The sequence below is a fragment of the Patiria miniata genome, unplaced genomic scaffold (genome assembly GCF_015706575.1).
Source record: "Patiria miniata isolate m_02_andy unplaced genomic scaffold, ASM1570657v1 HiC_scaffold_30, whole genome shotgun sequence".
Taxonomy (NCBI): Eukaryota; Metazoa; Echinodermata; class Asteroidea; order Valvatida; family Asterinidae; genus Patiria; species Patiria miniata.
The window spans coordinates 4,966,925-4,989,350 of NW_024037070.1; the positions used below are offsets into that span (position 1 = coordinate 4,966,925).

General features: G+C 41.6%; 2 protein-coding genes across 3 annotated transcripts in view; one reads left to right on the forward strand and one right to left on the reverse strand.

Annotated features, from left to right (window-relative positions):
* Window positions 1-8,088, forward strand: part of LOC119739243 (ankyrin repeat domain-containing protein 11-like) — an 84,056-nt gene extending 75,968 nt beyond the window's left edge. The window contains exons 9-14 of the mRNA XM_038214100.1: window positions 1,048-1,270; window positions 1,411-3,842; window positions 4,326-4,424; window positions 4,798-4,938; window positions 5,461-5,559; window positions 6,090-8,088. Coding sequence (XP_038070028.1) covers window positions 1,048-1,270; window positions 1,411-3,842; window positions 4,326-4,424; window positions 4,798-4,938; window positions 5,461-5,559; window positions 6,090-6,269 — 3,174 coding nt within the window. The 3' untranslated portion in view covers window positions 6,270-8,088. The remainder of the gene's footprint in view (window positions 1-1,047; window positions 1,271-1,410; window positions 3,843-4,325; window positions 4,425-4,797; window positions 4,939-5,460; window positions 5,560-6,089) is intronic.
* A 3,128-nt stretch (window positions 8,089-11,216) lies between these two features.
* Window positions 11,217-22,329, reverse strand: LOC119739194 (uncharacterized protein C594.04c-like). 2 transcript variants are annotated; one of them, XM_038214030.1, is made up of 6 exons: window positions 22,164-22,329; window positions 17,528-17,783; window positions 16,753-16,914; window positions 15,185-15,383; window positions 13,650-13,845; window positions 11,217-11,967 (listed from the first exon to the last, which is right to left on the reverse strand). In XM_038214030.1, exons 2-6 carry the CDS (start codon window positions 17,732-17,734, stop codon window positions 11,772-11,774), a joined length of 960 nt encoding a protein of 319 aa, XP_038069958.1. In that variant the 5' UTR covers window positions 17,735-17,783; window positions 22,164-22,329; the 3' UTR covers window positions 11,217-11,771. The 2 variants fall into 2 exon arrangements, with proteins under 2 accessions (XP_038069958.1, XP_038069959.1); XM_038214031.1 differs by lacking the exon at window positions 22,164-22,329 and adding an exon at window positions 18,450-18,593.
* Window positions 22,330-22,426: the final 97 nt, after the last annotated feature.

Below are 22,426 nucleotides of genomic sequence, written 5' to 3' on the forward strand. Positions count from 1 at the left end.
CTGTACTGCCCCAAACCACCCTGCCTGTTACTCCCTGTACTGCCCCAAATTGCCCTGCCTGTTACTCCCTGTACTGCCCTAAACCACCCTGCCTGTTACTCCCTGTACTGCCCCAAACCACCCTGCCTGTTACTCCCTGTACTGCCCTAAACCACCCTGCCTGTTACTCCCTGTACTGCCCCAAACTGCCCTGCCTGTTACTCCCTGTACTGCCCTAAACCACCCTGCCTGTTACTCCCTGTACTGCCCCAAACCACCCTGCCTGTTACTCCCTGTACTGCCCCAAACCACCCTGCCTGTTACTCCCTGTACTGCCCCAAACTGCCCTGCCTGTTACTCCCTGTACTGCCCTAAACCACCCTGCCTGTTACTCCCTGTACTGCCCTAAACCACCCTGCCTGTTACTCCCTGTACTGCCCCAAACTGCCCAAGCATTCTACCGTTTTATGGAATCATCAGGGAATAAAGAATTCCTTAGCTAACGACAAAGCTGCAGAGACAAACCCAGATTTCAAAAGAAAGAAGTTACGCCTGATAGTCCTGAATCCTGCCAAATACTCCAAAACCTGGGGGTGGATTTTGATAAATTCAGGACAGTACAAAGACAACAGAGTTCAAACACCTTGCAACATCTGTCTGTTTATGACAAGTTTACCCTAACCCCGTCTAGTTATTCTCTTGAGACCCTGCGGAATGTAACACCAGCTGAGTGGGCAGCCTGTTGGTCCAACAGACAACAAGAGCTACAACCTACAATCCCGGCCAAAATGGTTGGGACACTTGCTGAGCCTGCCATGGTCACCCACTCCCCGGCTCCCCCGGTCAATGTTGTTCTCTCCAGCTGATGGAGCACACACCGCACAATGAGAGACAACATTGAACGGGGACCGGGGGGTTGGAGGCCCAGCAAGATTTGGCCAGGATTGTAGCTGCAAATCAGCAGAAATCACCCACTTTTGGAATTTCTTGTTATCAGAAAAAGCATGATTAGGGCCAATCGTTATTATTTTGTAAATAACAGTCGTTAATCTTGATGGACTCCCTCAGGTGGTGGAGCTACTCCTGAAGCACGGAGCCAACCCTCTCCAGGTCAACAAGCGAGGCAAGGCCCCCATCGACCTGGCCTGCAACGCCGAGATCCGCAGCCTCATGAAGAATGAGATCATCGAGACCAGCAGCGACACCTCCCTGGCCGAGGCCCGGCCGCCGACGTCACCGGAGAGCGTGGACTCGGTGGACGGTCATGAACTCAGAAATGGCCAGGCTAGACGTAAGTAGGCTTTGTTTAATATTATGTGCTTTTTATCTGAAGCTCTTTAGTTTGCCCACCTTTCCTCCATTTCATAGGCCTGTCTTTTCTGGACTGTAATTTAGTAGTGGTAACTGTATCTTTATGCTCTTCTCTTTTAGCCGATCCGTACGAGTTTGACCATCAGGATCGCAGTCCCAACGAGCAGAAGATAACGATTCACTGGGCGTCGCCGGACAAATCTGGCAAGGGGGCAATCATGGAAATCACCAGAACTATCCCCAAATTGAACGACCGAGCCACCCCAAACTCCATGACCTCGACAACCACGTCGGACAGCGATCTGTTTGATCCCCACTTAAACACAAAACCTTTGAATAATGCTGCGCCTAATGTAGCTGTTCTTAAACAGCAGCAACAACCGCAGCAGCAGCATCATCTGCAGCAACAGCAGCAGCAGCAACAGCAGCAACAACCTGTGCGCGTAGTCGTTCCCGAGGTTCGGAACTCGCATCAGGACTTGAAGTCCCAAGGAGAGGTGTGCAACAACGCCTCGCGTTCCTCCCCAAAGGAATCCAACACTGTCCCCATGTGTGATACGGGGGTGCCCAGGGTAGCGGGCGCCAAAGAGGACTCGGACAGCAGTCTGAGCGATTTGAACTTGATCATGTCGGACGACTCCAATGCAGCAACCGAGACCAAAGGGACCTCAGGTAAAGCGGACAGCACCACGGCAGAATCCACGCTCTCCTCATTCATGTGGAACACCGCCAATGGAAGAACTTTACCGCAATCGAGTTATGTCAGCAACGCCATGGTTCCCACGATAGACTCCAGCGCCCAGCAGCCACAGCAGCCGCGTGTGAATGCCGCTAGTATATCATCAGGCTCTGTTTTCCCGGAGAACTCTTCCAGCAAGCAGGACACGTCCCTAGCCAGTTTGAATGTGAACAGTAAAGCCTCCTCGTCCTCAATGAGCCCCCTGGCTCCATTCAGTACTTCGTCTCTGTCGTCGTTGCCTGGACTGCCTCTCCAACAGGCGCAGAGCCGCATTGCGCCAGACACGCCCTCAGAGTCTGTTGACTCGCAACAACGCCCATCCAGTAACGTTGTCGTCGGGCAGGATTTGCCGGTGCAGCCGTCGCAGTCCACTCACCCTAACCGCTTAGTATCAGCTACCTCGGCGAGTCTGACCAGTACCAATTACCAAACGGAACAGAAGCCAGTCGATAGACCGGTGCCTGGCTGTGCTGACACTCAGGCTACAAACAGTGTGTCAGAGTGGAGGACAGACACCAAACCAGTCATGCCTATGGCTGATAGCCGCTTAGGAAGTGAGTCGGATTCAAGTATGGATAGACTTATACAACCTCAGGTGCAGCAGCAGCAGCAGCAGCAGCAGCATGAGAGGCGGGATCGCCCAAAGAGACACAAAGATCGCTCGCATCAAAAATCACATCGGAGACACCACAGACATCAAAGTCAATCTAGTCAGGGGTCACGCTCCTCTAAGGATGAACGCTCCTCTAAGGATGAACGCTCCTCTAAGGATGAACGCCACTTCAGTGAGGAAGCCAGTACCTCGTCCAAGTCCCCATCACCGGAGGTGAAAGCTGTCGAGAATGGACAGGTTGAGCTCGCGGAGAACTCCCCGGATGGCCATAAATCAGACCCCCAACAAAGAGCATCACCTTTCCCAGTTGCGAGGGAATACTACATCGTCTCGCAACCATCCTCGGCCGATAACGCCGGAGAAATCAAAGCTTTGCTGCTCAGACCGCGGGATCCCAGTACCATCCCACAAACTCGGCCCAAAGAGGCCACCTCCTCTCCGACATCTGTCTCTTCCACAAGTGCCTCTCTGCCTCCGGAAAACAACCAAACACCAGCTGAGCAGGACCCCACGACCTCCAACAGGATCACAGACTCTGTCGCTGCCTCATCTAGCACTGACTCGACCAACCGCAAAAGTCCTGTCTTACGCGATTTGGAAAGGCGGAGATCGCCAGCAAGGGGAAGCCCGGATGTGACATCATCGTCATCGTCCACCTCGAACCAGACGGGGAAAGGCTCTCCAAAAGCTCAAGAGCAGCCTCCAGCAGTGCAGGAGAAACCCCAACCTCCCAAGCCCACACGGACACTGCGATCTAACTCAGGAATGGTGAACTCTAACAGCAACAGTGCCGCCAACGAGACCAACGGTAACGAGAAAGAAATCGCGATGACCACGCCCATGACCAGGAGTCGCCGCATCCAAGCTGCCGAGTCCTCCTCCTCAACCTCCACGCCGGAGCCCAACTTGGAATCCTCTCATCCCAGGAAGCGAAAAATGGCACGGCACCGCCAGCAGCAACAGAATAACGGGGAGTGCTCAACCAACGTTGAACGGCAGTCACCGCCGGCTCCCTTGGAGAGAATCAACACCATGGAGATGTTTCTGAACATCAGGCAGAGGATTGCGGCCCGGCAACGGACGATGATAGCCAACGTCCAACCTAAGCAACCCAGCGGTTACAGCGAGTACCTGATGCATAGGAAGACCTACCTACTAGCCAGTGATCCAGACACCAAGATCAGCGTGGCTATCCCTAATGTAAGTACAGTCACTATCAGCTCTACTTTAAGATCTCAAGAAAGGATGGGCAGAAATGTTTGGTATACTGGCTTTGGGAATAACAATTATCTATGAATGGAATGCAATGTGCTTCAGACTTTGTCGCAAAACTGTATTTTGTGGTGTACCCTCATTACAAAATTCTGCTATATTTGTTCATTATTTCTGACAAGTAATCTTACAATGGACATTAATTTCGCATTCGCTTTCCAGCTTCCAATAAGATTTTGTTTTCTTAAGTAACAAAAAAAAATTATGTTATAGTCTCCAGATTGGCACATCGAAAATAGGTTGAAATGCTAATCATTCTCTGGTTGCATTGGGTTAACTTTCACAAGCATCGTAATCTGAAGTATTGGGTTTTTTTTAAAGTCACGCAAAGCAGCTTTTGGTTGAGGCTTAGAAATTGTTAAGTAGCTCTTTTATCCCCAAAGCTTACCAAGACCTGCTTATTTTTCTCAGATGGAAGCACCTCCTGAGCTACACAACATCTGTCTGCAACAGTTCCGAGAACAGGAAAAGAAGCGACATGATCTAAGATGTCGACATTGTATTGAGAGAGTAAGTGGCCAGACTTCATCCTGAATCTTGAAACTTGAAATTTAGGTTTTTTTATTTTAAGAACAAACATGAGTTTAAATTTTATGACTGACCCAGAAAAATGCATGTTGAGTAAAGAGGTGTTTTTACCCTTAAAAGTTGAACAAAATGAATGTAATCTTTCTGAATTTAAGACTCCAAATTTTTGTGTGTAGATTTTGTGAGTAAGCAGTGAGCGAAGTACTGTCAAACTTTTGGATTCTGTTTTGGATGCAGTAGGCTTCACATTTTTACTGCCGTTGGATTGGAAGCCTCATAAAATCTTGTAGAAATTAGGGTTTGGAGAGAGTTTTGACTTGAGGTAGTGAAATACTGCACCTTTTCCTCTTAATAGGAGAAACTGATGTTAGCAGCTGAGCAGGACATCATCCGAGTGTACGGTCGAGCAGCGAGGGCCTTAGCCAATCAGAGCATTCCATTCAGCGTCTGTACGGTTCTCAAGAACCAGGAAGTCTACAACATGCCCGAGCCCATGGTGAGTATGTGCTACAGGTTGGACTCACGGTTGAAATCAAAGAATGATTGCACTTTGCAGCACGGATGTAGTCGAGTCCAGCACAAGTCCCTGCAAGTCCATCACAAGTCCTCCAGTCCCAATTCAACTTGCGAGCTACTCACATAAGCTTTGACAAAGGCATTGCCTTTGTTATTGTTTATCCACTGTTACTTGTGACTGGACTTGTGATGGACATGAGATGGATTCGAGTACATCCCTGTTTTGCAGACTGTCCAATTCTTTAGTGCCCTTTCTTTAAGTGCAGATTTGACAAAGCAAACCCATACTCTATCAAACCAATATGGTAATGTGTTTTTTGTCGACTCTAATCGCACTCTCTGCTTGTCCATTCTTTCACTTGGTCTGTTTGTCAAATTGGTTTCCTGCTTTGGCTGCAACCCTTGCCCCTAACAGTTGGGAATCTCGGAGTTTGGGTAAATTTTGATTGATAACAAGTGAACGGAAATGTTAAACATAGTGTAATTTCACTTTTTTTTGCAGCCACATGAAGATAGCAAAGGAAGCATCCGTCAACGCTACAACGGTCGACAGCTACTGTCGTGGCTGCAGGACGTGGACGACAAGTATGAGAAAATCAAGGTGGGTTTGTGTTTCCGTTAGATGACACTGACTACGTGTATGAACAGTAGATGGGGCAGTGTGACTACTCAAGAGTGCTCCAGTAGCACAGACACACTGCGGGTTCACCCAGTCCTACTTTACATAACTCTCGAGGACAATGCATTGTCTTTCCCTTTGTCCCTATAATATAACACTCTGCCATAGACTAAGCACACAAACACACGATAGAGGACCGTTTTCAACAAAAGATAAATGATCGAGGTCAACAAAGAATCTGTTCTCTCTTTGTCTGTCAGTCCTGGGGTGTATTTAGTGCACGTACACACTGGTTGGTGCATGTATGGCGAAGAAGTAGCCCATGATTACATTTATTCTGAATGTGCTGCGAGTTCAGAAAAGTTGAACCCTTTTATCCTTTGGTGAATTTTGCTGCGAAGGTTTGAAATTTGAACATTCATGTCATTCACGTACGCAAGAAGACCCGACAATTTATTGGAGCACTTACAATTGAAGTTTAAATTGTGACTGAATTTTTATTTTGCATTCAGGAGGACCTTCTTCAACGGCATCAACACGAGGCGGCGTCGCTGTACGCCATACAGAAGCTGGAATGGGAGCTCAAGTTGCAGGAGTTGAAGCTGTGGGACCCCAAGAACCGCCCCCAGATCCCGTCCTGCCACGTGCCCATGGTGGAGGTCGACAGAGACCTGGATCTGCTACCGGCCTAGAGGTCTTAAACCATCGAGGAAAAAACAACGGATGAGGTCGGAAAATCGGATTGATTACGGAGAGGATTGAAACCCATGTAACTGATTTACACTTGGGGTAACCGGCGAAGGATTTGAAAAGGGATGGGCGGAGTTATTGAATGGGAGGTGATCCCGTAAAGGGGGTGGATGTTCGGGTTGGGTCATTCGGGGGATGTTGGCATGGTCGATTCGTCGGTCAAAATTTTGCCCGCACGATTTCGTGTTCAGAGGTGGTTTGTTAATGGGAAGTTTTATGAGCGAAAATTTTGGTAGCTTGTTGGCACTAGAAACAAAAAAAACAGTAAGGTGGCGGTGGAATATGGAACAGGTTTGAACGTGTACCGAGTGGTGATTTTGAAAAGATTGATTTTATGACTGACTAGTTGGCAAACCTGTGAGGTTTTTATTGAGGTGGTTTTTCTTTTTTTTTTTTGGAGATTTTATTTGGTCAAATTGAAGGATTGGGTGATTGGGATGTGGGGACGAAAAGAGCTTTAGGGGAACGTAACTACCATTTCCAGAAGAACGACCGTTTTGCGGAGAGGAAAATCTCGCTGTCATTTTGGTGGAATTTATTGTTATTTGTTGGGGTTTTTTTTTATCCCAAGGGATAACCAGAAGAACCAATTATTTGAGGAAAATATTGAGAAAAAAATGTTGTCTTTATCACAGGTACATTGTAAATAAAGTATACATATAAAACAAATGTATATATATATAAAAACAACTTGTGTTTGTAAATTACACATTGACAAAATTCACACATGTACAGAGAGTTACTCTTTAACACGAATTGATTGTTGTTGTTTTTCTAACAAATCAAGAATCTGTTTCTGATGGAGATTTGTTCTTAACAAAATTTGGAAAAAAGTTTAACAACTGAGGGAGGTTTCCCAAGTTGTTGTTGTTTTGTTTTTTTAAGTGATTGAGCTTTGTGGATTTTTTTTTGTTTTTAGTGATGTTGACCAAAAATTCTGTTTTTAATAGTGGAATTATCTGTTATATCGTTGGGACTCGTGTTCATCGATAACTGAAGAGTTCTATTCAGTTTTTAGGGTCCTTTATTTTTTTTCCCTGCAGAGATTTGTTTTAAATTTTGCCATTTTTTTTTTGGTTTGATGTTTGAAGACAGTTTGATGTTGGAAAACTGCTTTTGAAGAAACAGCCTGCGCCAGTTAGTTTATGTAAATTAAAAACAAAAACCATCAAATTGAAAGTTGACCATTGTTTTTAAACTTCGGGTTTAGGTAAACTAGTTAAATGATAAACTAGTGCACAGCGTTTTAACTAGATTAACTAGTTATATGGTTTTATCAGTCAACATGGTCCACAGCTAATCCTGTTCAACTGTAGATACCTTACTAATAAACCGAAAAATCCATACGTGTTTCGCTTAAACCCCACCCCCCCCCCCCAAAAAAAAACTCTACACCCAATCACAAAGTATGTTAATAACCTAAACTAGGTCAAGCCTTGGCAATCTTAACAAAAATAAATAGTAATTTTCCCGACCCTAAAAAAGAGATTTTATAGAAGCTATGGAAGGGAAAAACCCTTATTATTGTAGATTTCCATTCATTTTATACAGAATTTGTGCTGGATTTTGTGAAATCTGACCATTAGTCCGTTCATTTTAAGTATTATCTTTTCAAAGCCACTCTTTGTCAAAAATAAAGGTATCTAGAACATATTCCTGTAACGATGAGAACTATACTTGTGCATGTACATTTTCTTGGTGCAAAGAAAATCTAACGTATGTCCCTCAAAATTAGCATTTCCCTATATAAGCCCAAAAAAACCCAAAATGTAAGGGCATAACAGTTTTGTGATCGAAGTTGATCCAAGTTATAAGAAGCCAGTATTGGCGTGTGATTTTGCGATATCATTTACTCCTGTTTAGTGTGTATGTGCGTATGGAGGAGTTTAACAGTCGTTTGAGTTAACGTGACCCCGTCTACGGTATTCGTTGTGCAGTGCCACATTTGTTAGCCATAATTTGTGAAAAACCATGGGAGTTGTTCCTTTTGATTAGTGTACATCATTCCTTTCCCATTTTAATAAAGATCAATCCCTGCTTGTTTCCGATGAGAAATCTGACCGTTTAAGTAACAAAACATTTCTAAGAGATGCATATTTCCCCTGTAGTGAATAAACAAAAAAAGTGAAACTTTGCAAGGATGTAAACCATGTATTAGTTAACTCACGTACCAACTTCGTTTTGTTCTGTATTTCCTTTCTTGCGTGCAATTATACTTATGTACCATTTAGATTATTGCGTTTTTGTGTTTACTTATGGTACATTTATTTGCTTTTTTGTTTTTTGTTTTTTTGGCTAAACTAGCATGAACGATTGGTTAATGTGGTGTTTTGTTATCACCAAAAACATTAAAAAGAACACGAGTTCTTAAAAACCACTGCACACAAACTAGATGTTTAATCAAAGTTCTCAAAAATGTACTGTTGTCATTTGGTGTGGTAAAAGAAAATTATTGTACAAAAAAATAATAACGTGAAGTCCGTGAAGATGCTTGAACTGCCAAGGTGTATAGAATTAAAATGCGATTAACATCAAAGAAAACAGGAATGCGAGTTTTGTCTCTTCGATTTTGTGTTTTCGAGTTCTTTTTTTCTTTTTCAAAAATGCACAAAATTCCGACCATGGAAAAAGGCGACACGTGCGATCCAAGGATCACCTTTTTGTTTAGTCATCAGATCTTGAACAAAATAAGATTTGAAAATTGATGACGTTTGAGGGGTCAACTCTGTGACAACGAACAGATATATGTTAACTCAAAATAATTAACACCTATATGAAATGCACATCATTGTTTTAATTCCATATAATTAAGGTTTTATACACACCAACGTCAACGAGTAAACAACCATACATATATATGATTTTTATCAAGATGTTTTTGACATCCGTCTCCCCAGGAAAAAAGGTCCAAGCTATTACATTTTTTTCATGAAAATTAGATTATTTACAGAAATAAATGAGTAAAAAAATTCTGAGGATAACTTATTTTTTAGACCAAAAAAGATTTTAAATCATGTTTTTAAATTTCACAGTTCAAAAGTAACATTGTTCAAAACAATGAAATACATGTGTATTACAAAACATACATGTACATGTACAAGGTAATTCTGCAAAAAAGCAACATGTTGAAATTTCCAAACAAACTTTTAGCACACGGAAGAATGCCTGTACAAAGAAATTTTTATCAATTACAAAAATGATGACTGGAAGGGCAATCAATTCCTGCCAAGTTCAGCCATAAAAGTGAATGAAATATTTAAACAATGAAATTTGGACAAATTCAATCAAATTAGTTTTTTGCATATTTGTTTAAATTTTAGAGACTTCGAACATAAGTCATTCATGGGATCGAATCAAATCTGAGTGGTTGGTAAAAATCAGCTAAAGAATCCTCAAAAAAATTACAAAAAAATTTGCATGACATTTGGCTGATAAGCTGTTTTGGCTTATAAGAAAATGTCTAACCAACTTTCTATTCTTATAACTTATTAGCTCCATTTAATTGCACCCAATTGTTATTAACAATAATCATCTTTTAGCGAGTTGAACAGTTTGAAAACAACACATCATATTAACAACTTCATGGGCTCTACGCGCTAACTAGAAAGGACATTTTGACGTGTGTGTCCTGGTTCGTGCGCATATGGTGCAAAATACGCAACACTAATTTTTTTTTCTTTCTGAATGTGCACAAAGCAACAGTGTCTTCGCATGAGTGTCGGGCGTAGTTAGCATAGCATTTGAATATCTCTCCCAGTGGTCTCCCCCAACTCTCCCTTTCTTACCGTTGAGGGGGTACTTGTGCAAAGAGCCCATAGGCAGCGTACCTTTTAAATATACATAAAATAGACCAGTACAAGCCAATATACAGCTTTAACTCAAAAGAATGCTGGTTTCATACAAAGAGCTAATATGCTGGTAATTTCTTGAAGTTTTACATTGTATTTTTTTAACACACATCTTGTACAGTGTCCATTTTGTACAGTGTCACAATAAAACTCAGTCATGCAAGAAGTGTTTTCTCGGTACGACCCTCATTGAAGCTGGGCACATAAAACAAAAGTGTTTGGCAAAATATATAGAATGTGAAAATGTAGCATTATTAGCAATATGTACACGAATGTGTAAGTTGAATAATGGTGGTGGCAATGCTGCCCTCTTGTGGTAAATCTGGATCACAAAAAATAGCAACCACCACACAGAGCATACCAGGCTAGGGTATTTTATAATAAGAACGATATTCTGCATATATGTGACATGCACTGCACTTTTTCAACTGCATGTACAGGGTGACCCCCAAAAGATGCAACCCTGAAACATATGCTTTTTTTTTTTCAAAAACGTGATCGGTGAATTTTGATGTTTTGATATCAGATTAAAGCTAAGAGCTTTTTCTTTCAAATACTGAAAAAAATCATGAGAACAGCACATTGTTTGCTGAGAAAATACCAATTATGTGAAAGAAGTGATTTTTCATCCTTTCCAAAGTTGCTTCAATCAGTGAAACATGTTACTGTAAGCCCACTGTGCAAATCTTTCATTTGTGCAATTTCTTCAATATTTTGACATATTTATGATGCTGAAAAGGTTTAATACCTGTTCAGGTGAAATAAAAGGTATATCCATCAAATTCATTTGTGACCTGTTCTGTCAAAATCAGACTTTTCTGGGCATAAGGTGACAAATGAGGTTTTTGCATATTGTTAAAATATGTTCTTTTTCCTTTTAATAGGTGGTTTAATTTTTGAAACCGGTCATTCCTGGGCAGAGTTATGCTATTTTGAAGTTCATTGTGTCGAAAAGTAGAAAACGGAGAAAATGGCCACGAACGTCACAAAACAGTAATTTCTTTAATTGATATACCTTAACAAATCATCAAAAATACTATATTTAGAGTTCAAATTATGGTTTCAAACTTTCATAGTATATTTAAGACATGTTCAGGATTACAAATATGATAAAATTGGACAATCGAAAAAAAATCACCTCCACAGTTTTTTGGCCATATCTTACTTTCAACCTCTGCCCAGAAGCGTCTGCTTTTGACAGAACAGGTCACATTTGTGCTCTTGTCATATTATGCGCCGTGTTGTTTGTAAGGATTAGGACATGCACAGATAGGTACAGTGTATATCCCTTAACTGTAGTAATGCCATTTGAATGGACCAAAAAAGGAGTTGTGTTACATAATTGACATTTTCTCAGCAACCCAATGTGCTGTTTTCATGATTTTTTTTTCTCAGTATTTGAAAGAAAAAACTCTCAGCTTCAATCTGATATCCAAAACATAATCATTCACCGGCCACGTTTTTGAAACAAGGCAAATCTTTTAAGGTTGCATTTTTGTTGGGGCACCCTGTACTACAACCAAATTCTTTCCACACGAAATACAGATGTATAGTTACAGTATGAGTGAAGGGCGCCCTCACATTCCCCATCAAGACTTAAGCCCTCACAACGCTTTGTCCTTCAGTAGGCGCAGCTGTTATCGGTTTGCATTCGTCTTTCGGCTTGAGGTTGTAGAATGGAAACTCGCACAGGAACAGGCACTTGACGACATCCGGCAAAGATCGGTAGAGGCGGGGCGGACAGAGGAGGATGGGGCTGGTCTGCCTCTTGTACTCCTGGTATTCCGCTCGGCTGGATTCAATGACAAGGAACAGTTTAATGGTTTGCGGTTACCATCTTTATGGTACTCTTAAATAATAATAATAATAATAATAATAATAATAATAATTACCGGCAATGGGGTAATAGGGAGACTTTCCCGTAGACTTGTGCACAAAAATTTTCCGATTTAAATGTGCCCTAACCCAATATTCCCATTTCGGTATTTTTACTAATTAGACCACGAGCAACAAATATAACCTAATATGGACAGCAAAATTTTTTCTCTAAAGGGGGGCTGCGCCAATAGGGAGACACCTATTAAGCCCGTGTCTCCCTACTATCGAAATTTCTACGCTAACGTGTCTCCCTAATAGTACATTTGTAGGAATAACAGGTTCTTATATAGTGCTTTTAACTATTAAGATCAAAGGGCTTTACATTATTATTACCCCTGCTTATTGGGCCAATTAAACATTCCAAATACCATCTCAGCTCCCTGGGGAGTATACAGCTGTATAATGCCTGTTAGGCGCAAGCAAGCTAATTCAACCACAATAACCATCTCTGCCCTCACAGGTACCCATTTACTCCTGGGTGGAGAGAAGCAATGAGTGACAAAGTGCCTTGCCCAAGGGCACACGCACCATGACCCCGGGCTGGACTCGAACCCACAACCTGCAGCTTTACCCACAGACCACGAATCCAGCGTAATTGCATATGTTTTCTTCAAATGTTTTTGTGTAACAGCAAGTAAGGCCACACAATAATAGAATATGCATAGTAGAAGTTGATCACAAATTATACGATCTCAACTTGACGTCACAACTACTCATATATGAACTATGACAACTTAGGCATGCCATGTTAGTGTTCATCCATCGTTACTTGCCATCCAACTTGGGAATGGACTTGTGATTCACTAGTGTTTAGACTTGTGACGGACACGACTACAACACTGAAAATGTGATGTTTTCTGATAACAACTACTGTCAATCACATGAATAACAACTTCGACTTTTAAATTTTACTCAGTTCATCATGATCCAACACGGCCCAAATGCAACTGAACTCTTAAAGGTAATACACAACACTTGCAAACATCAAAAAACAAAACTACCAAATTATTATGAAATATCTTACTGGACTGTTAGTGAATGACAGTCTAAAGCATCCTGTAAAATCATGGCACCTGGTGCACTGTCATTTTCAAGAAAAGTGTTATTTTTGTATCAATTTCCAACGCTGGTTAGCCGACCAGCATTGGAAAAAACTGGCTTTTTTTAAATACTACCCCCAATTTACCATATTTAGGTAGTCCGCATTTTGTTTACAATCGATTACACACCTACGAACGGGTACAAGCCAGCTAGACTGGTTCCCTGACCTTACAATTCCCCAACGTCTATAAATTGCTCTGTTTCATCTTAAGTGGGGTCAGGGAACCAGACTACAGGAACATGATTGTTTTTCTTGGTTTTTCCAGCATCTACGAACACAAAACTTCAAACAAGTCAATGTAACAATATTTGCTATAAAATAGCAACTCCCAAAATCCATCCATTTCCGAAAAATGACAACAAAATCAAATGTTGTATGTTATCTTTAACTTGCTCCTCTATTTCTCATTTGTAGCCCGTACTGCGATTGGCCCTTAGCCTTGTTGCTGGAATTTCGGTTGCAAGTGTCACAATTTTTGGTTTTGTTTAACTCACCATCCGTATCGGTCGTCCGATTTCTGTTCCAGCATGGGCACGCCGCTGACAAACAGCAGGATACAGATGATGAAGATTGGGCTGATGACAACGACCCACTCGCAGTATATGACAACGCTACAGCTCACCAGGAAGATGCCCAACCACAGGGTGATCTCACCCAGGTAGTTGGGATGACGAGACCAGTACCACAGACCTGAAAAAGAATCGACCAAAAAAAATTGTTAAGGAAGAGCGTTTTCACTCAAATCCTTGCAAGTCAGTCACAACAGTCCTTCTGTTTTGAGGCGTGTGATCACACCCCCACGCCATCACACGCCTAAAAGCTTCCCGAGAAGTGCGAATAATCGCACCCCAGAATCCCTCAGTACCGCACACCTCAGCATACGTAATTTATGTCATAATTATACTTCATAATTTGTGAAAAATAAAGTCCGTCGGTGAACAGAAAACCGCTTTATTGTAAACCAAGATGAATATTATGAAAAAAAGTACCAGATTGTTCAGTCCCAGCTTGGAACACAGAATCACACGCCTAGACAAATCACACGCCTGTAAAAATCCAGGCGGGGCCTTTTTCCACACACCTGTGATTTTCAAATCAGAAGGACTGTCACAAGTCTCTTTGGGACCCATTTACTCCCCACCCAGGAGTAAATTGGGTACCTGTGAGGGTAAAGATGGTTACTGTGATTGATTTTAGCAGCTGCTTTGTGCCGAAATGGGCAGCATCGAGCTGTATATTCCCCAAGGAGCTGAGGTCTTTGGAATGTTTCATTGGCCCAATGAGCAAGGCACTAATGATGTAGCGCCTTGAGCACCAATAATGGTGAATAGGTGTGCTTTCTAATATTATTATATTAGAAGTCAGTTCAAGCCCACTACCATAGACATTAACACCCCAATCCATTACAAAAAAAACCCAAAATTACCAGAGTTGTGGTCAGTGGTCATGTCCTCGTAAGCAGGGGTCTTACCAGAAATTGCGTTCAGAGTGGGGAAAATTCTAAAAATAGAGTCAAGGGTGGGGGACTTTCTGTTTTTGCAGGGTAGCTACAACGATTATTTGTTTTTCACATGACTCTTACATGTAAATGTCATTTTCCAGAGTGGTGAACCAATTTTTTCACCGTGTGGGAAATTTTGTTTTTCTTCAAAAAGCGTGGAAAAGAGCACCACACTTATTAGGCATGCCTGGCTTGACTGGGTGGCTCGCAAGTCAGTCTCACGTTGATGACAAGTCCTCCAGTCCCAAGTCAAATGAACTGCGCAAATGAACTGCAACCAAAGCATTCTGTTGTCACTGTTCATCCCCTGTTACGTATGACATTACTAGTTCCAAAAAACAAAACAAAAACTAGAAACTTTCAACTATTATTAGATATGGTTGCGTTGCGCAGAAAGCGTCCTGAAGCAAGCACACCAGTCAAAATACGAAGCTCTCTGGCAATCCTTCCGATATACCAAGGCATCTCCGCCAACAGGCCTCCAGTCTCAAGACAAATTTTGGATAACCTCAAGACAATGATTCTTACCGACGGCGCACCACTTGCCCTTGTTCTCCGCATTGTTGCGGAAGCTGAACTTCTGCATGTCGGCAACCGTCTCAATGACCAACCCGATGACAAAGAAGACAGTGCCGATGATGTCCAGGACGCCGAAGCAGCCCCCCTCTGCATTCTTGGCTGCGTTGATGAAGATGACCGGCAGGCTGACCGAGAAGACCCACACGGCCTGGCCAAACGATGAAAATGTAAACAAAGTGAAGGTTTTATAACATGGGTTTTTCTCTTTTACCAATATAAAATCATGTTTTTCCAAAACGTGTTGTGGAAATTTGCTGACGGCTTTCTTAAACCTCCAACATTTAACACCTTCCCGCAACCAAGTTGCATATTCTATGTGCATGAACGAAGTGGGACACCAAGACCCATGTAAAGCAATAGTAGCCAATATCTAGAGTACAAAATCCCTCAAAATTGTTGGAAAAAACCTTGAAATTAGACAAGAAATTGCTAGAAAGCACAAATAATAATAAATAACCTAGACCCTTTGCGATTTAAATTTGAATAATGTCTGGTACACTGACTTGCTCAGAATGCTTGGCACATGTTAACTTTGAATTCTCCAGACCAAAGACACTGTTGCTATATCACATGATTTGGGGCAAGCTCTTGCATAGTTACGTAAAAGACGCTCAGCACCAATACATTGTTCACAATGGGTGAGAATGGCACAAAGACACCAGACCATGCCAGAGCTGGGGGTTGCTAGCGTAAGGCTTGCCCCAAATCACGTGATATAGCAACAGTCCTCTTTGGTCTGGAGAATTCAAAATTAAAATGTGCCAATCATTCCAGCAAGTCAGATGTTACTCGAATTTATTCGCAAATGGGCTTATTTTGAGCTGTCCCATGCAGAGTGCCAAATGTCTTCACTATTAATACAACATACACCATTGGCAGTTCAGGGTTTTTTGTAATAGTTTGGATTAGTGCGGTTTACAGTTGGAAAATATCTGGGGTGAGTTTTGGCGGTCATAACTAAGAATTGGTTCGGTTGTTTCTTGTCGGTGAATTTCTTCGGCAGTATTTATTTGGTAAGAACTACGCATGATGATGTACATGTAGTACCGATACTCAAATCACCCAAACAATTAACCAAAGAGAACTAACAGAACCAATTCTTGGTTACGACTGCCAAAACACCCCAGATTTCTGTTTGTAATTCCATCTTCTGGTTTCTGGGATCTACAGAACAGAAAAATAGATCAGATCTTCCTAAACAAACAAAAAAGTTTCTTTTTCAACAAACTAATTCAAATTTGGAAATGTAGCTAAAAGTGGCTCATCATTCACACAAAATCATAACGATTTCTTTCGTTTCATTTCCTCAGAAAAAAAAAATTAAATAAAGTGGTAAGATTTGCGGGTATACCATGGAATTAACTTTTTTTTCTGTGAAGAAGTGCGGTTCTGTAAAAAAAAAAAAAAAAATGCTGAGAAACGTTTTCAATTTTTCGGACAGTGTACTCTGTCTAAAAGAAACACAGCAAAACACTGCGACAATACATGTAGTAAATAAGAAGTTGATCTTGTCCAACCTGGAAGAACCAGAAGCCAGCAAATTTCAGGAAATTTCCTCTGATTTCGTCGAAGCGATTGTCTTCGCCAATCTTGATGATGCGATACAGGAGATAGCCAGAGAGACGGAACCCCCAGGCGCAAACGAAGACGGTCACGGCAATCTGTCTGGCTCCATAGGTCTGGAGTTCAAGGGGGGGGGGGGGTGGATAAAGGGGTGGCAAAGGGTGTGGGTTAAAAACATGCGAATGAATGAAAAAAATAAGGTACATGTACAATTGAAGTGATCAAAATTTTAATGTCAATGGGTAAAGCAGCAAACATATTTTCTAATTGTTGTTGTTATTTCATTTTGTGAATACCTGACGATGGGGTATTAATGAATTCTAGCACATCATAAAGTTTTGTGGAGGCACTATGCCTCTTAAAAAAAGCAACTCTTTTGAAGAGGAAAAATAAAGTGTTCATTTAAAAAAAAAAAGGCCAGACAAGATATTTTTTACTCGGCCTTACCCCAGTTTGAGCACAAAATGATGGAAATTAATCTTGCATGCTTCAAGCCATATGCATGTAAGCCAATGCGCACGCACAGCGTGTCTTGCACATGAATGGAGATCTCAAAGAGTGATAACAAACGCCACCTACACTGTCAAATGCCATCGCACTGCTCATGCACGATGTATGCAGGGTTTGTTCATCCATCTTGCATATACACAGAATAGACAGTTCAGATCTTTACCTAGCAAATTTTGTTGGTAGTGACACGCGCAGTTCACGTTAATCTGGCCAACTTACCCCTGCCAGAAAGAAGGTCAGAAGTGCCAGGACTACGAAGTTACTCCCTCCGGCGAAGTCCGTGACTTTGTCAAACTTGCAGGTTGCTGCGATGATGAAGAACGTCGTCTGCATCAACAGGGTTACGATGGCACACAGGGCCAGGTTGTACTCGTCTATAATGAAGACGGCCCCTTTGCTGCACGGAGGCATGTACTCACACATCATGTAGACCGTGCAGGGATTGACGGGTTGGCAAACTTTTCAAATCTATTTCCTGGAATTAAAATTGGAAAATTGTTAGTTACCAGAAATTTGTTAGTTCCCACTTTGTGATTGAATTTCATTTTTTATTTCCCTCTTTTCAGTCAGCAAACTTGAACATGTATCTGCGTACCGATCTTGACAACCAACAAATAATCCAAAAGTCAAAACCATTATGTTAGAAGGATCAGATTCCTTAATACATGTCTACAATTCATCTTGGAAAATCAATAAAACATACTAAATCGTGACGTAATTAACAGGACTTGTTTATACTACGCTGCATCTGGAGTCCTGTTTATTACGTCACGATTTACTATGTTTTGTTTGCTGCCCCCAACGACGACTTTTACACAAATTGCACGTTTGGGTCGAAACAGGAACTGAAAAACAGCTCTCAAAAGTACCTTTTGTACTCATTTCATGACCGACACAATAGTCGTTTTTATTTCATCACACCTTAGGCTACATATACCCGAAAAATGAAAGAAATGTCTTCGAGCATTCCACAACCTCTTTAATTTGTTGTCCTAGTTACAATGCTAGGCATAATGCACATGTACCGTACAAACAGTATCAATGAAGTTCACTGTTCATGTACTGGTACACAGCTACATACAGTATAGGAGACACATATTACTCTGTATACATGTACCATGAAAACAAAACATGAACATACCGCAATCATGTACGTATCACTGTTTTTCGCCGTCTGCTTGGTTCTAGACAGCTTGGAATGTGTTCAAATCTCCCATTTCCTTATTCAGCAAATAACGTCAGATTTTATTTGTTGCGGTGTTTCCCCCTTGACTGAATTATGAGCCAGACTGAACAATGCATATTTACACTAGTAAATAGGTCGATGGTGCTATTTATACACACACTAGCCCAGGTTGGACTCCGTCACGTACACGCATGCAATGAAGACATTGTCCGACCTGGGCTATACACACACACAATGAACATGAACTGGGCGGGGCTGAATTATGTGGCGACCATACAAAGTTCGTGACAAATCACAATGGAATTTATGAGTTAATGTCCATGATAAAATGAAGTGCGTATACACTGTACATACTTTGTACATAAAATCAGATTATTACAGGTACACATAGGTACACCATACATTTTACATTATGAACATACATGTGTTCAGTGTAAAATGCATCTCAACACATATTTGGCCAAAACAAAAAAATACTTCTGCTTCCAATTACATGGCATTTGAAAATATAGGATAGGTAGGTAGGAAATTTTTTTTGCAATTTTTTTTGTGTACAATCATATGGAGGTGTCTGCGTGTAGACACTAGTCACGGACCATGGTCCGTGGTGTAGTCAAGGGTAAAAGGTTGTAACTGATTATTTTCGGGTTTTTTTCCCTCATTTTTCCATAAAAAAATAAGGGTAGGGGCTGTCAAAGTAGGGTAGGTTCATGTAGGGTAACCGGAAGCAGAATTATTTTTTTTTGGGCTTTAACACCACATGACAAATTACTTGAGGAAATAATAGAAAATCTGCTTTTTTTCTTGCAAAGTAATGAGACGGAATGTTTCTTGCACATATTTTTCCAAGACAAAAATGGACTTCTTGGCCTACTTCTTGGCCTATAGAGCTTATGCGTAGCGGCCATCTTAGAAGGCATCTGTTGTTATTTCAATTCAGTAACAATGAACGCACAAGAGGTTCACTCATATGTATCCCAGCAAATCAAAGGCATTGCCCTCTAAGAAGGCTGCTACGCAATATAAGGTCTACGCAATATAAGGTCTACCATTAAAGGTATATAGTCCATCGTTTGTAATTTGTGCCTTTGGTTCGTGTGAAGCAACAAAAGTTCTCAAAATCTAAAGAAGAGTGCTGAACAATTAACCTGATGAAGTTGTAGATCAGTTTCAGCTGTACATTTCGAGAAAACCAACATTCTAGGATCTTGATTTCAAATCAAAAGTTGCTGAATCATGTTTCTAATTGGGCTTGAATTCAGCGTCCGAGACACGTTCTCACTAAGCCGATTGCAGCTATGCAATGTCGCGCACTGAACCGACGAATTGTAGCAACCGCGCATGCATGTGCGTCGTGTCAATGCTTGCGCCCGCTTCGCCAAATAAAAAAACGAACAATTAACAGAAATTTCCCACGGTGCGTTTTAAGACGCACCGTTGGAAAGGCCTTCTTTCGTGGATTTCTTCAAAACAACAGCATGACAAAAAGAAGAATTTCACAGGGAGTTTAGTCCCCTTACTATCTTTCAGCCAAGTCACTTTTTGGATAGCTGCAAATGATGGACTGTACCTTTAAAGGGGCACTAGGTCCTGAAATCCCTGAAAATGTTATGTTTTGGATTGTTTACTTAGCCTAATTCAAACATCTGGTTGAAAGGAAACCAACCTAATGTCTTACCGTTCCCGTTCAAGCTAGTTCCCCCGACTCCCGCCCATAAAAGCTGTCGTAGTTCCCGACTCCCTATTATCGTTCGAAATGCACTTGTGTTTACAAACGTGATCCAGTCTACTCATTATCATAATCGACGCATCGTGCGCGCTCGGTAACGGAATCGCACTCGGGATACGGGGACCATCGAATGAACGCTGGGCATGAAGACCACATCGCATCGTTCAAACATTAACACGAATCGGAAATTAAATGTGTTCACGATCGCGAGGGGAGCTCTCGGAATTGAACGGGAAATTTCACTTTTCATCCAGATCGTAAGTAAACTTCAGGGGCGGATTGCAATAACGCAGTCTCAGTCGGCTGGCTAAACCAGTCCAATTTTAGCCGGCTATTGTTCTTAGACGGTCTTGGTTAAGACACCAAACTTAGCCCATTGCAATAAGCTGGTCTTTACTAAGCCGGCTTAGAGTAATGATTCACAAACAAACATTCCATGGTAACGGGCGAATACTGGAGAGACTGCACCTTCTTTTTTTTTTAGGTTTGTGTAATTCATATCACGGGAAATCAAATGTCAATTCCGAAATTTTATGTTGAGAAAATTGTATTTGCAGTACAACTCAGTGTTATTACATTTTTCCAGAAGATCCCTTCTATCCCAGAGAATTTTCCCTCCAAGCAGTGTTCTGCTTTTTTAAGATTTAATCATCAAACACTCATCAACTGGGAAAAAATATTTTGGGAAAGAATAATTCAACACACCAGTGAATTCCAAAAATCCCAACTATAGACCGTTTTAAGCCAGCCCAACCCAGGCTAACTATTTTAAGACTGTCTTACTACTTAAACTGTGTTATAGCAATGGTCTTACTTATAGACTGACTGACAGCCAGAGCTTTTAGACTGTCTAATGCGCATAGACAGCTTTAAGACCGGTTATTGCAATCCACCCCAGTACAACTATCTTAATCATCGATGTCTACTTGTACCTCAGGTGGCGTATCTAGTAATTTGAAAACCGTTTTGAGGGTGAAATCTGATGTTTTTGTTGGAAAATGTTGGTTTTTGGGCCAGTGACAGAATTGTGTTGCTCCGCATATAACCATTAGCTTGGACCCTACTATCGCCAGACCATGTCCGAATGTCCGAAAAATAAAAACCTGAAAATGTTGGATGAGCGCGATGGGGATATCGAACCCGGGATCTCTACAAACGTGCCATCCATTCTGCCTCACGCATGTCATGTGCTGCTCAAAGGTGTTCAAGGTTGTGTGACCATTATTTGCGCACTTACTTTGAACAATAGTTTTACTGAAGTGGCGTCTGGATTACTACATTCTTTCCCAATCATGACAGTCAAGGTAGACTGTCATGACTGTTGAGTTAGTGAAGACTTGCCCGAAATCCGGACAACAGCTGAACATTTTATTTAATAAAATAAAGGGAAGAATGTTGCAAACTGACGCCACTTTTTTCTTCATTCATAATCTCAATAAAGGTTAGTTATTCTCATTGCAAAAATGTTGAAAAGACATGAAGGAAAGATTTCCATATACGAAGTTCACTCAACACCCTGTGTACAAACCCTATGAGATTGGACAGAAAAATTCTAAGTGTTTTCTAAGAAAATGCTTGTATTTTCTCACTGCTCATGAAATTGCTATCTGGGGGCTTGTGTTAGTCAATAGAGGAAAATTAGTGAACTTCGTATATGGAAATCTTTCCGACATGAATCTGAGACTGAGAAACATTTCCAATTTTGTTAGGAAATAGGCCAAGGGGCCTACTTAAACTTATTTCTTGACTCTGCATAGACTTTGTACACAGCGCGCTGAAGTGGCGTCTGGATTACTACATTCTTAGGTAGACTGTCATGACTGTTGAGTTAGTGAAGACTTGCCCGAAATCCGGACAACAGCTGAACAGTCAGTCACTGGCAAAAGTGGATTAAACTTCAGGAACAACACGTCCATGACGTCTATAGTTGGCACACTTACCTCGGCTCGAGCTTCTTTAAATGCAATAGTTTCCACCTCGCCCTGCTACTTCCTGATTCTTGCCAGTCCTAAAATAAAACTGCAGTGCAGTCTAATTTTATTGTTATAATTTCTCGTTAGGCCTAGATCAGTTCATTATGAATGTAAGTGACGTGCGTGACGAACAATTTTGTTGTTATACAAGATAGCATGTGTCCCTGGCTAGTAATTAGAAAATTGCACGGACAGCCACGGCCCGGGTCTGGGAACTAGACTGGTCCAAA

Coding starts and splice junctions, on each gene's coding strand:
- LOC119739194 (XM_038214030.1), bottom strand. CDS start 17,734: ATGATGTGTGAGTACATGCCTCCGTGCAGCAAAGGGGCCGTCTTCATT. Junction 13,846..15,184: donor GGGCAAGTGGTGCGCCGTCG/GTAAGAATCATT, acceptor ATTCTTTTTCAG/GTCTGTGGTACTGGTCTCGT. Junction 11,968..13,649: donor TCGGACGACCGATACGGATG/GTGAGTTAAACA, acceptor CATTGAATCCAG/CCGAGCGGAATACCAGGAGT.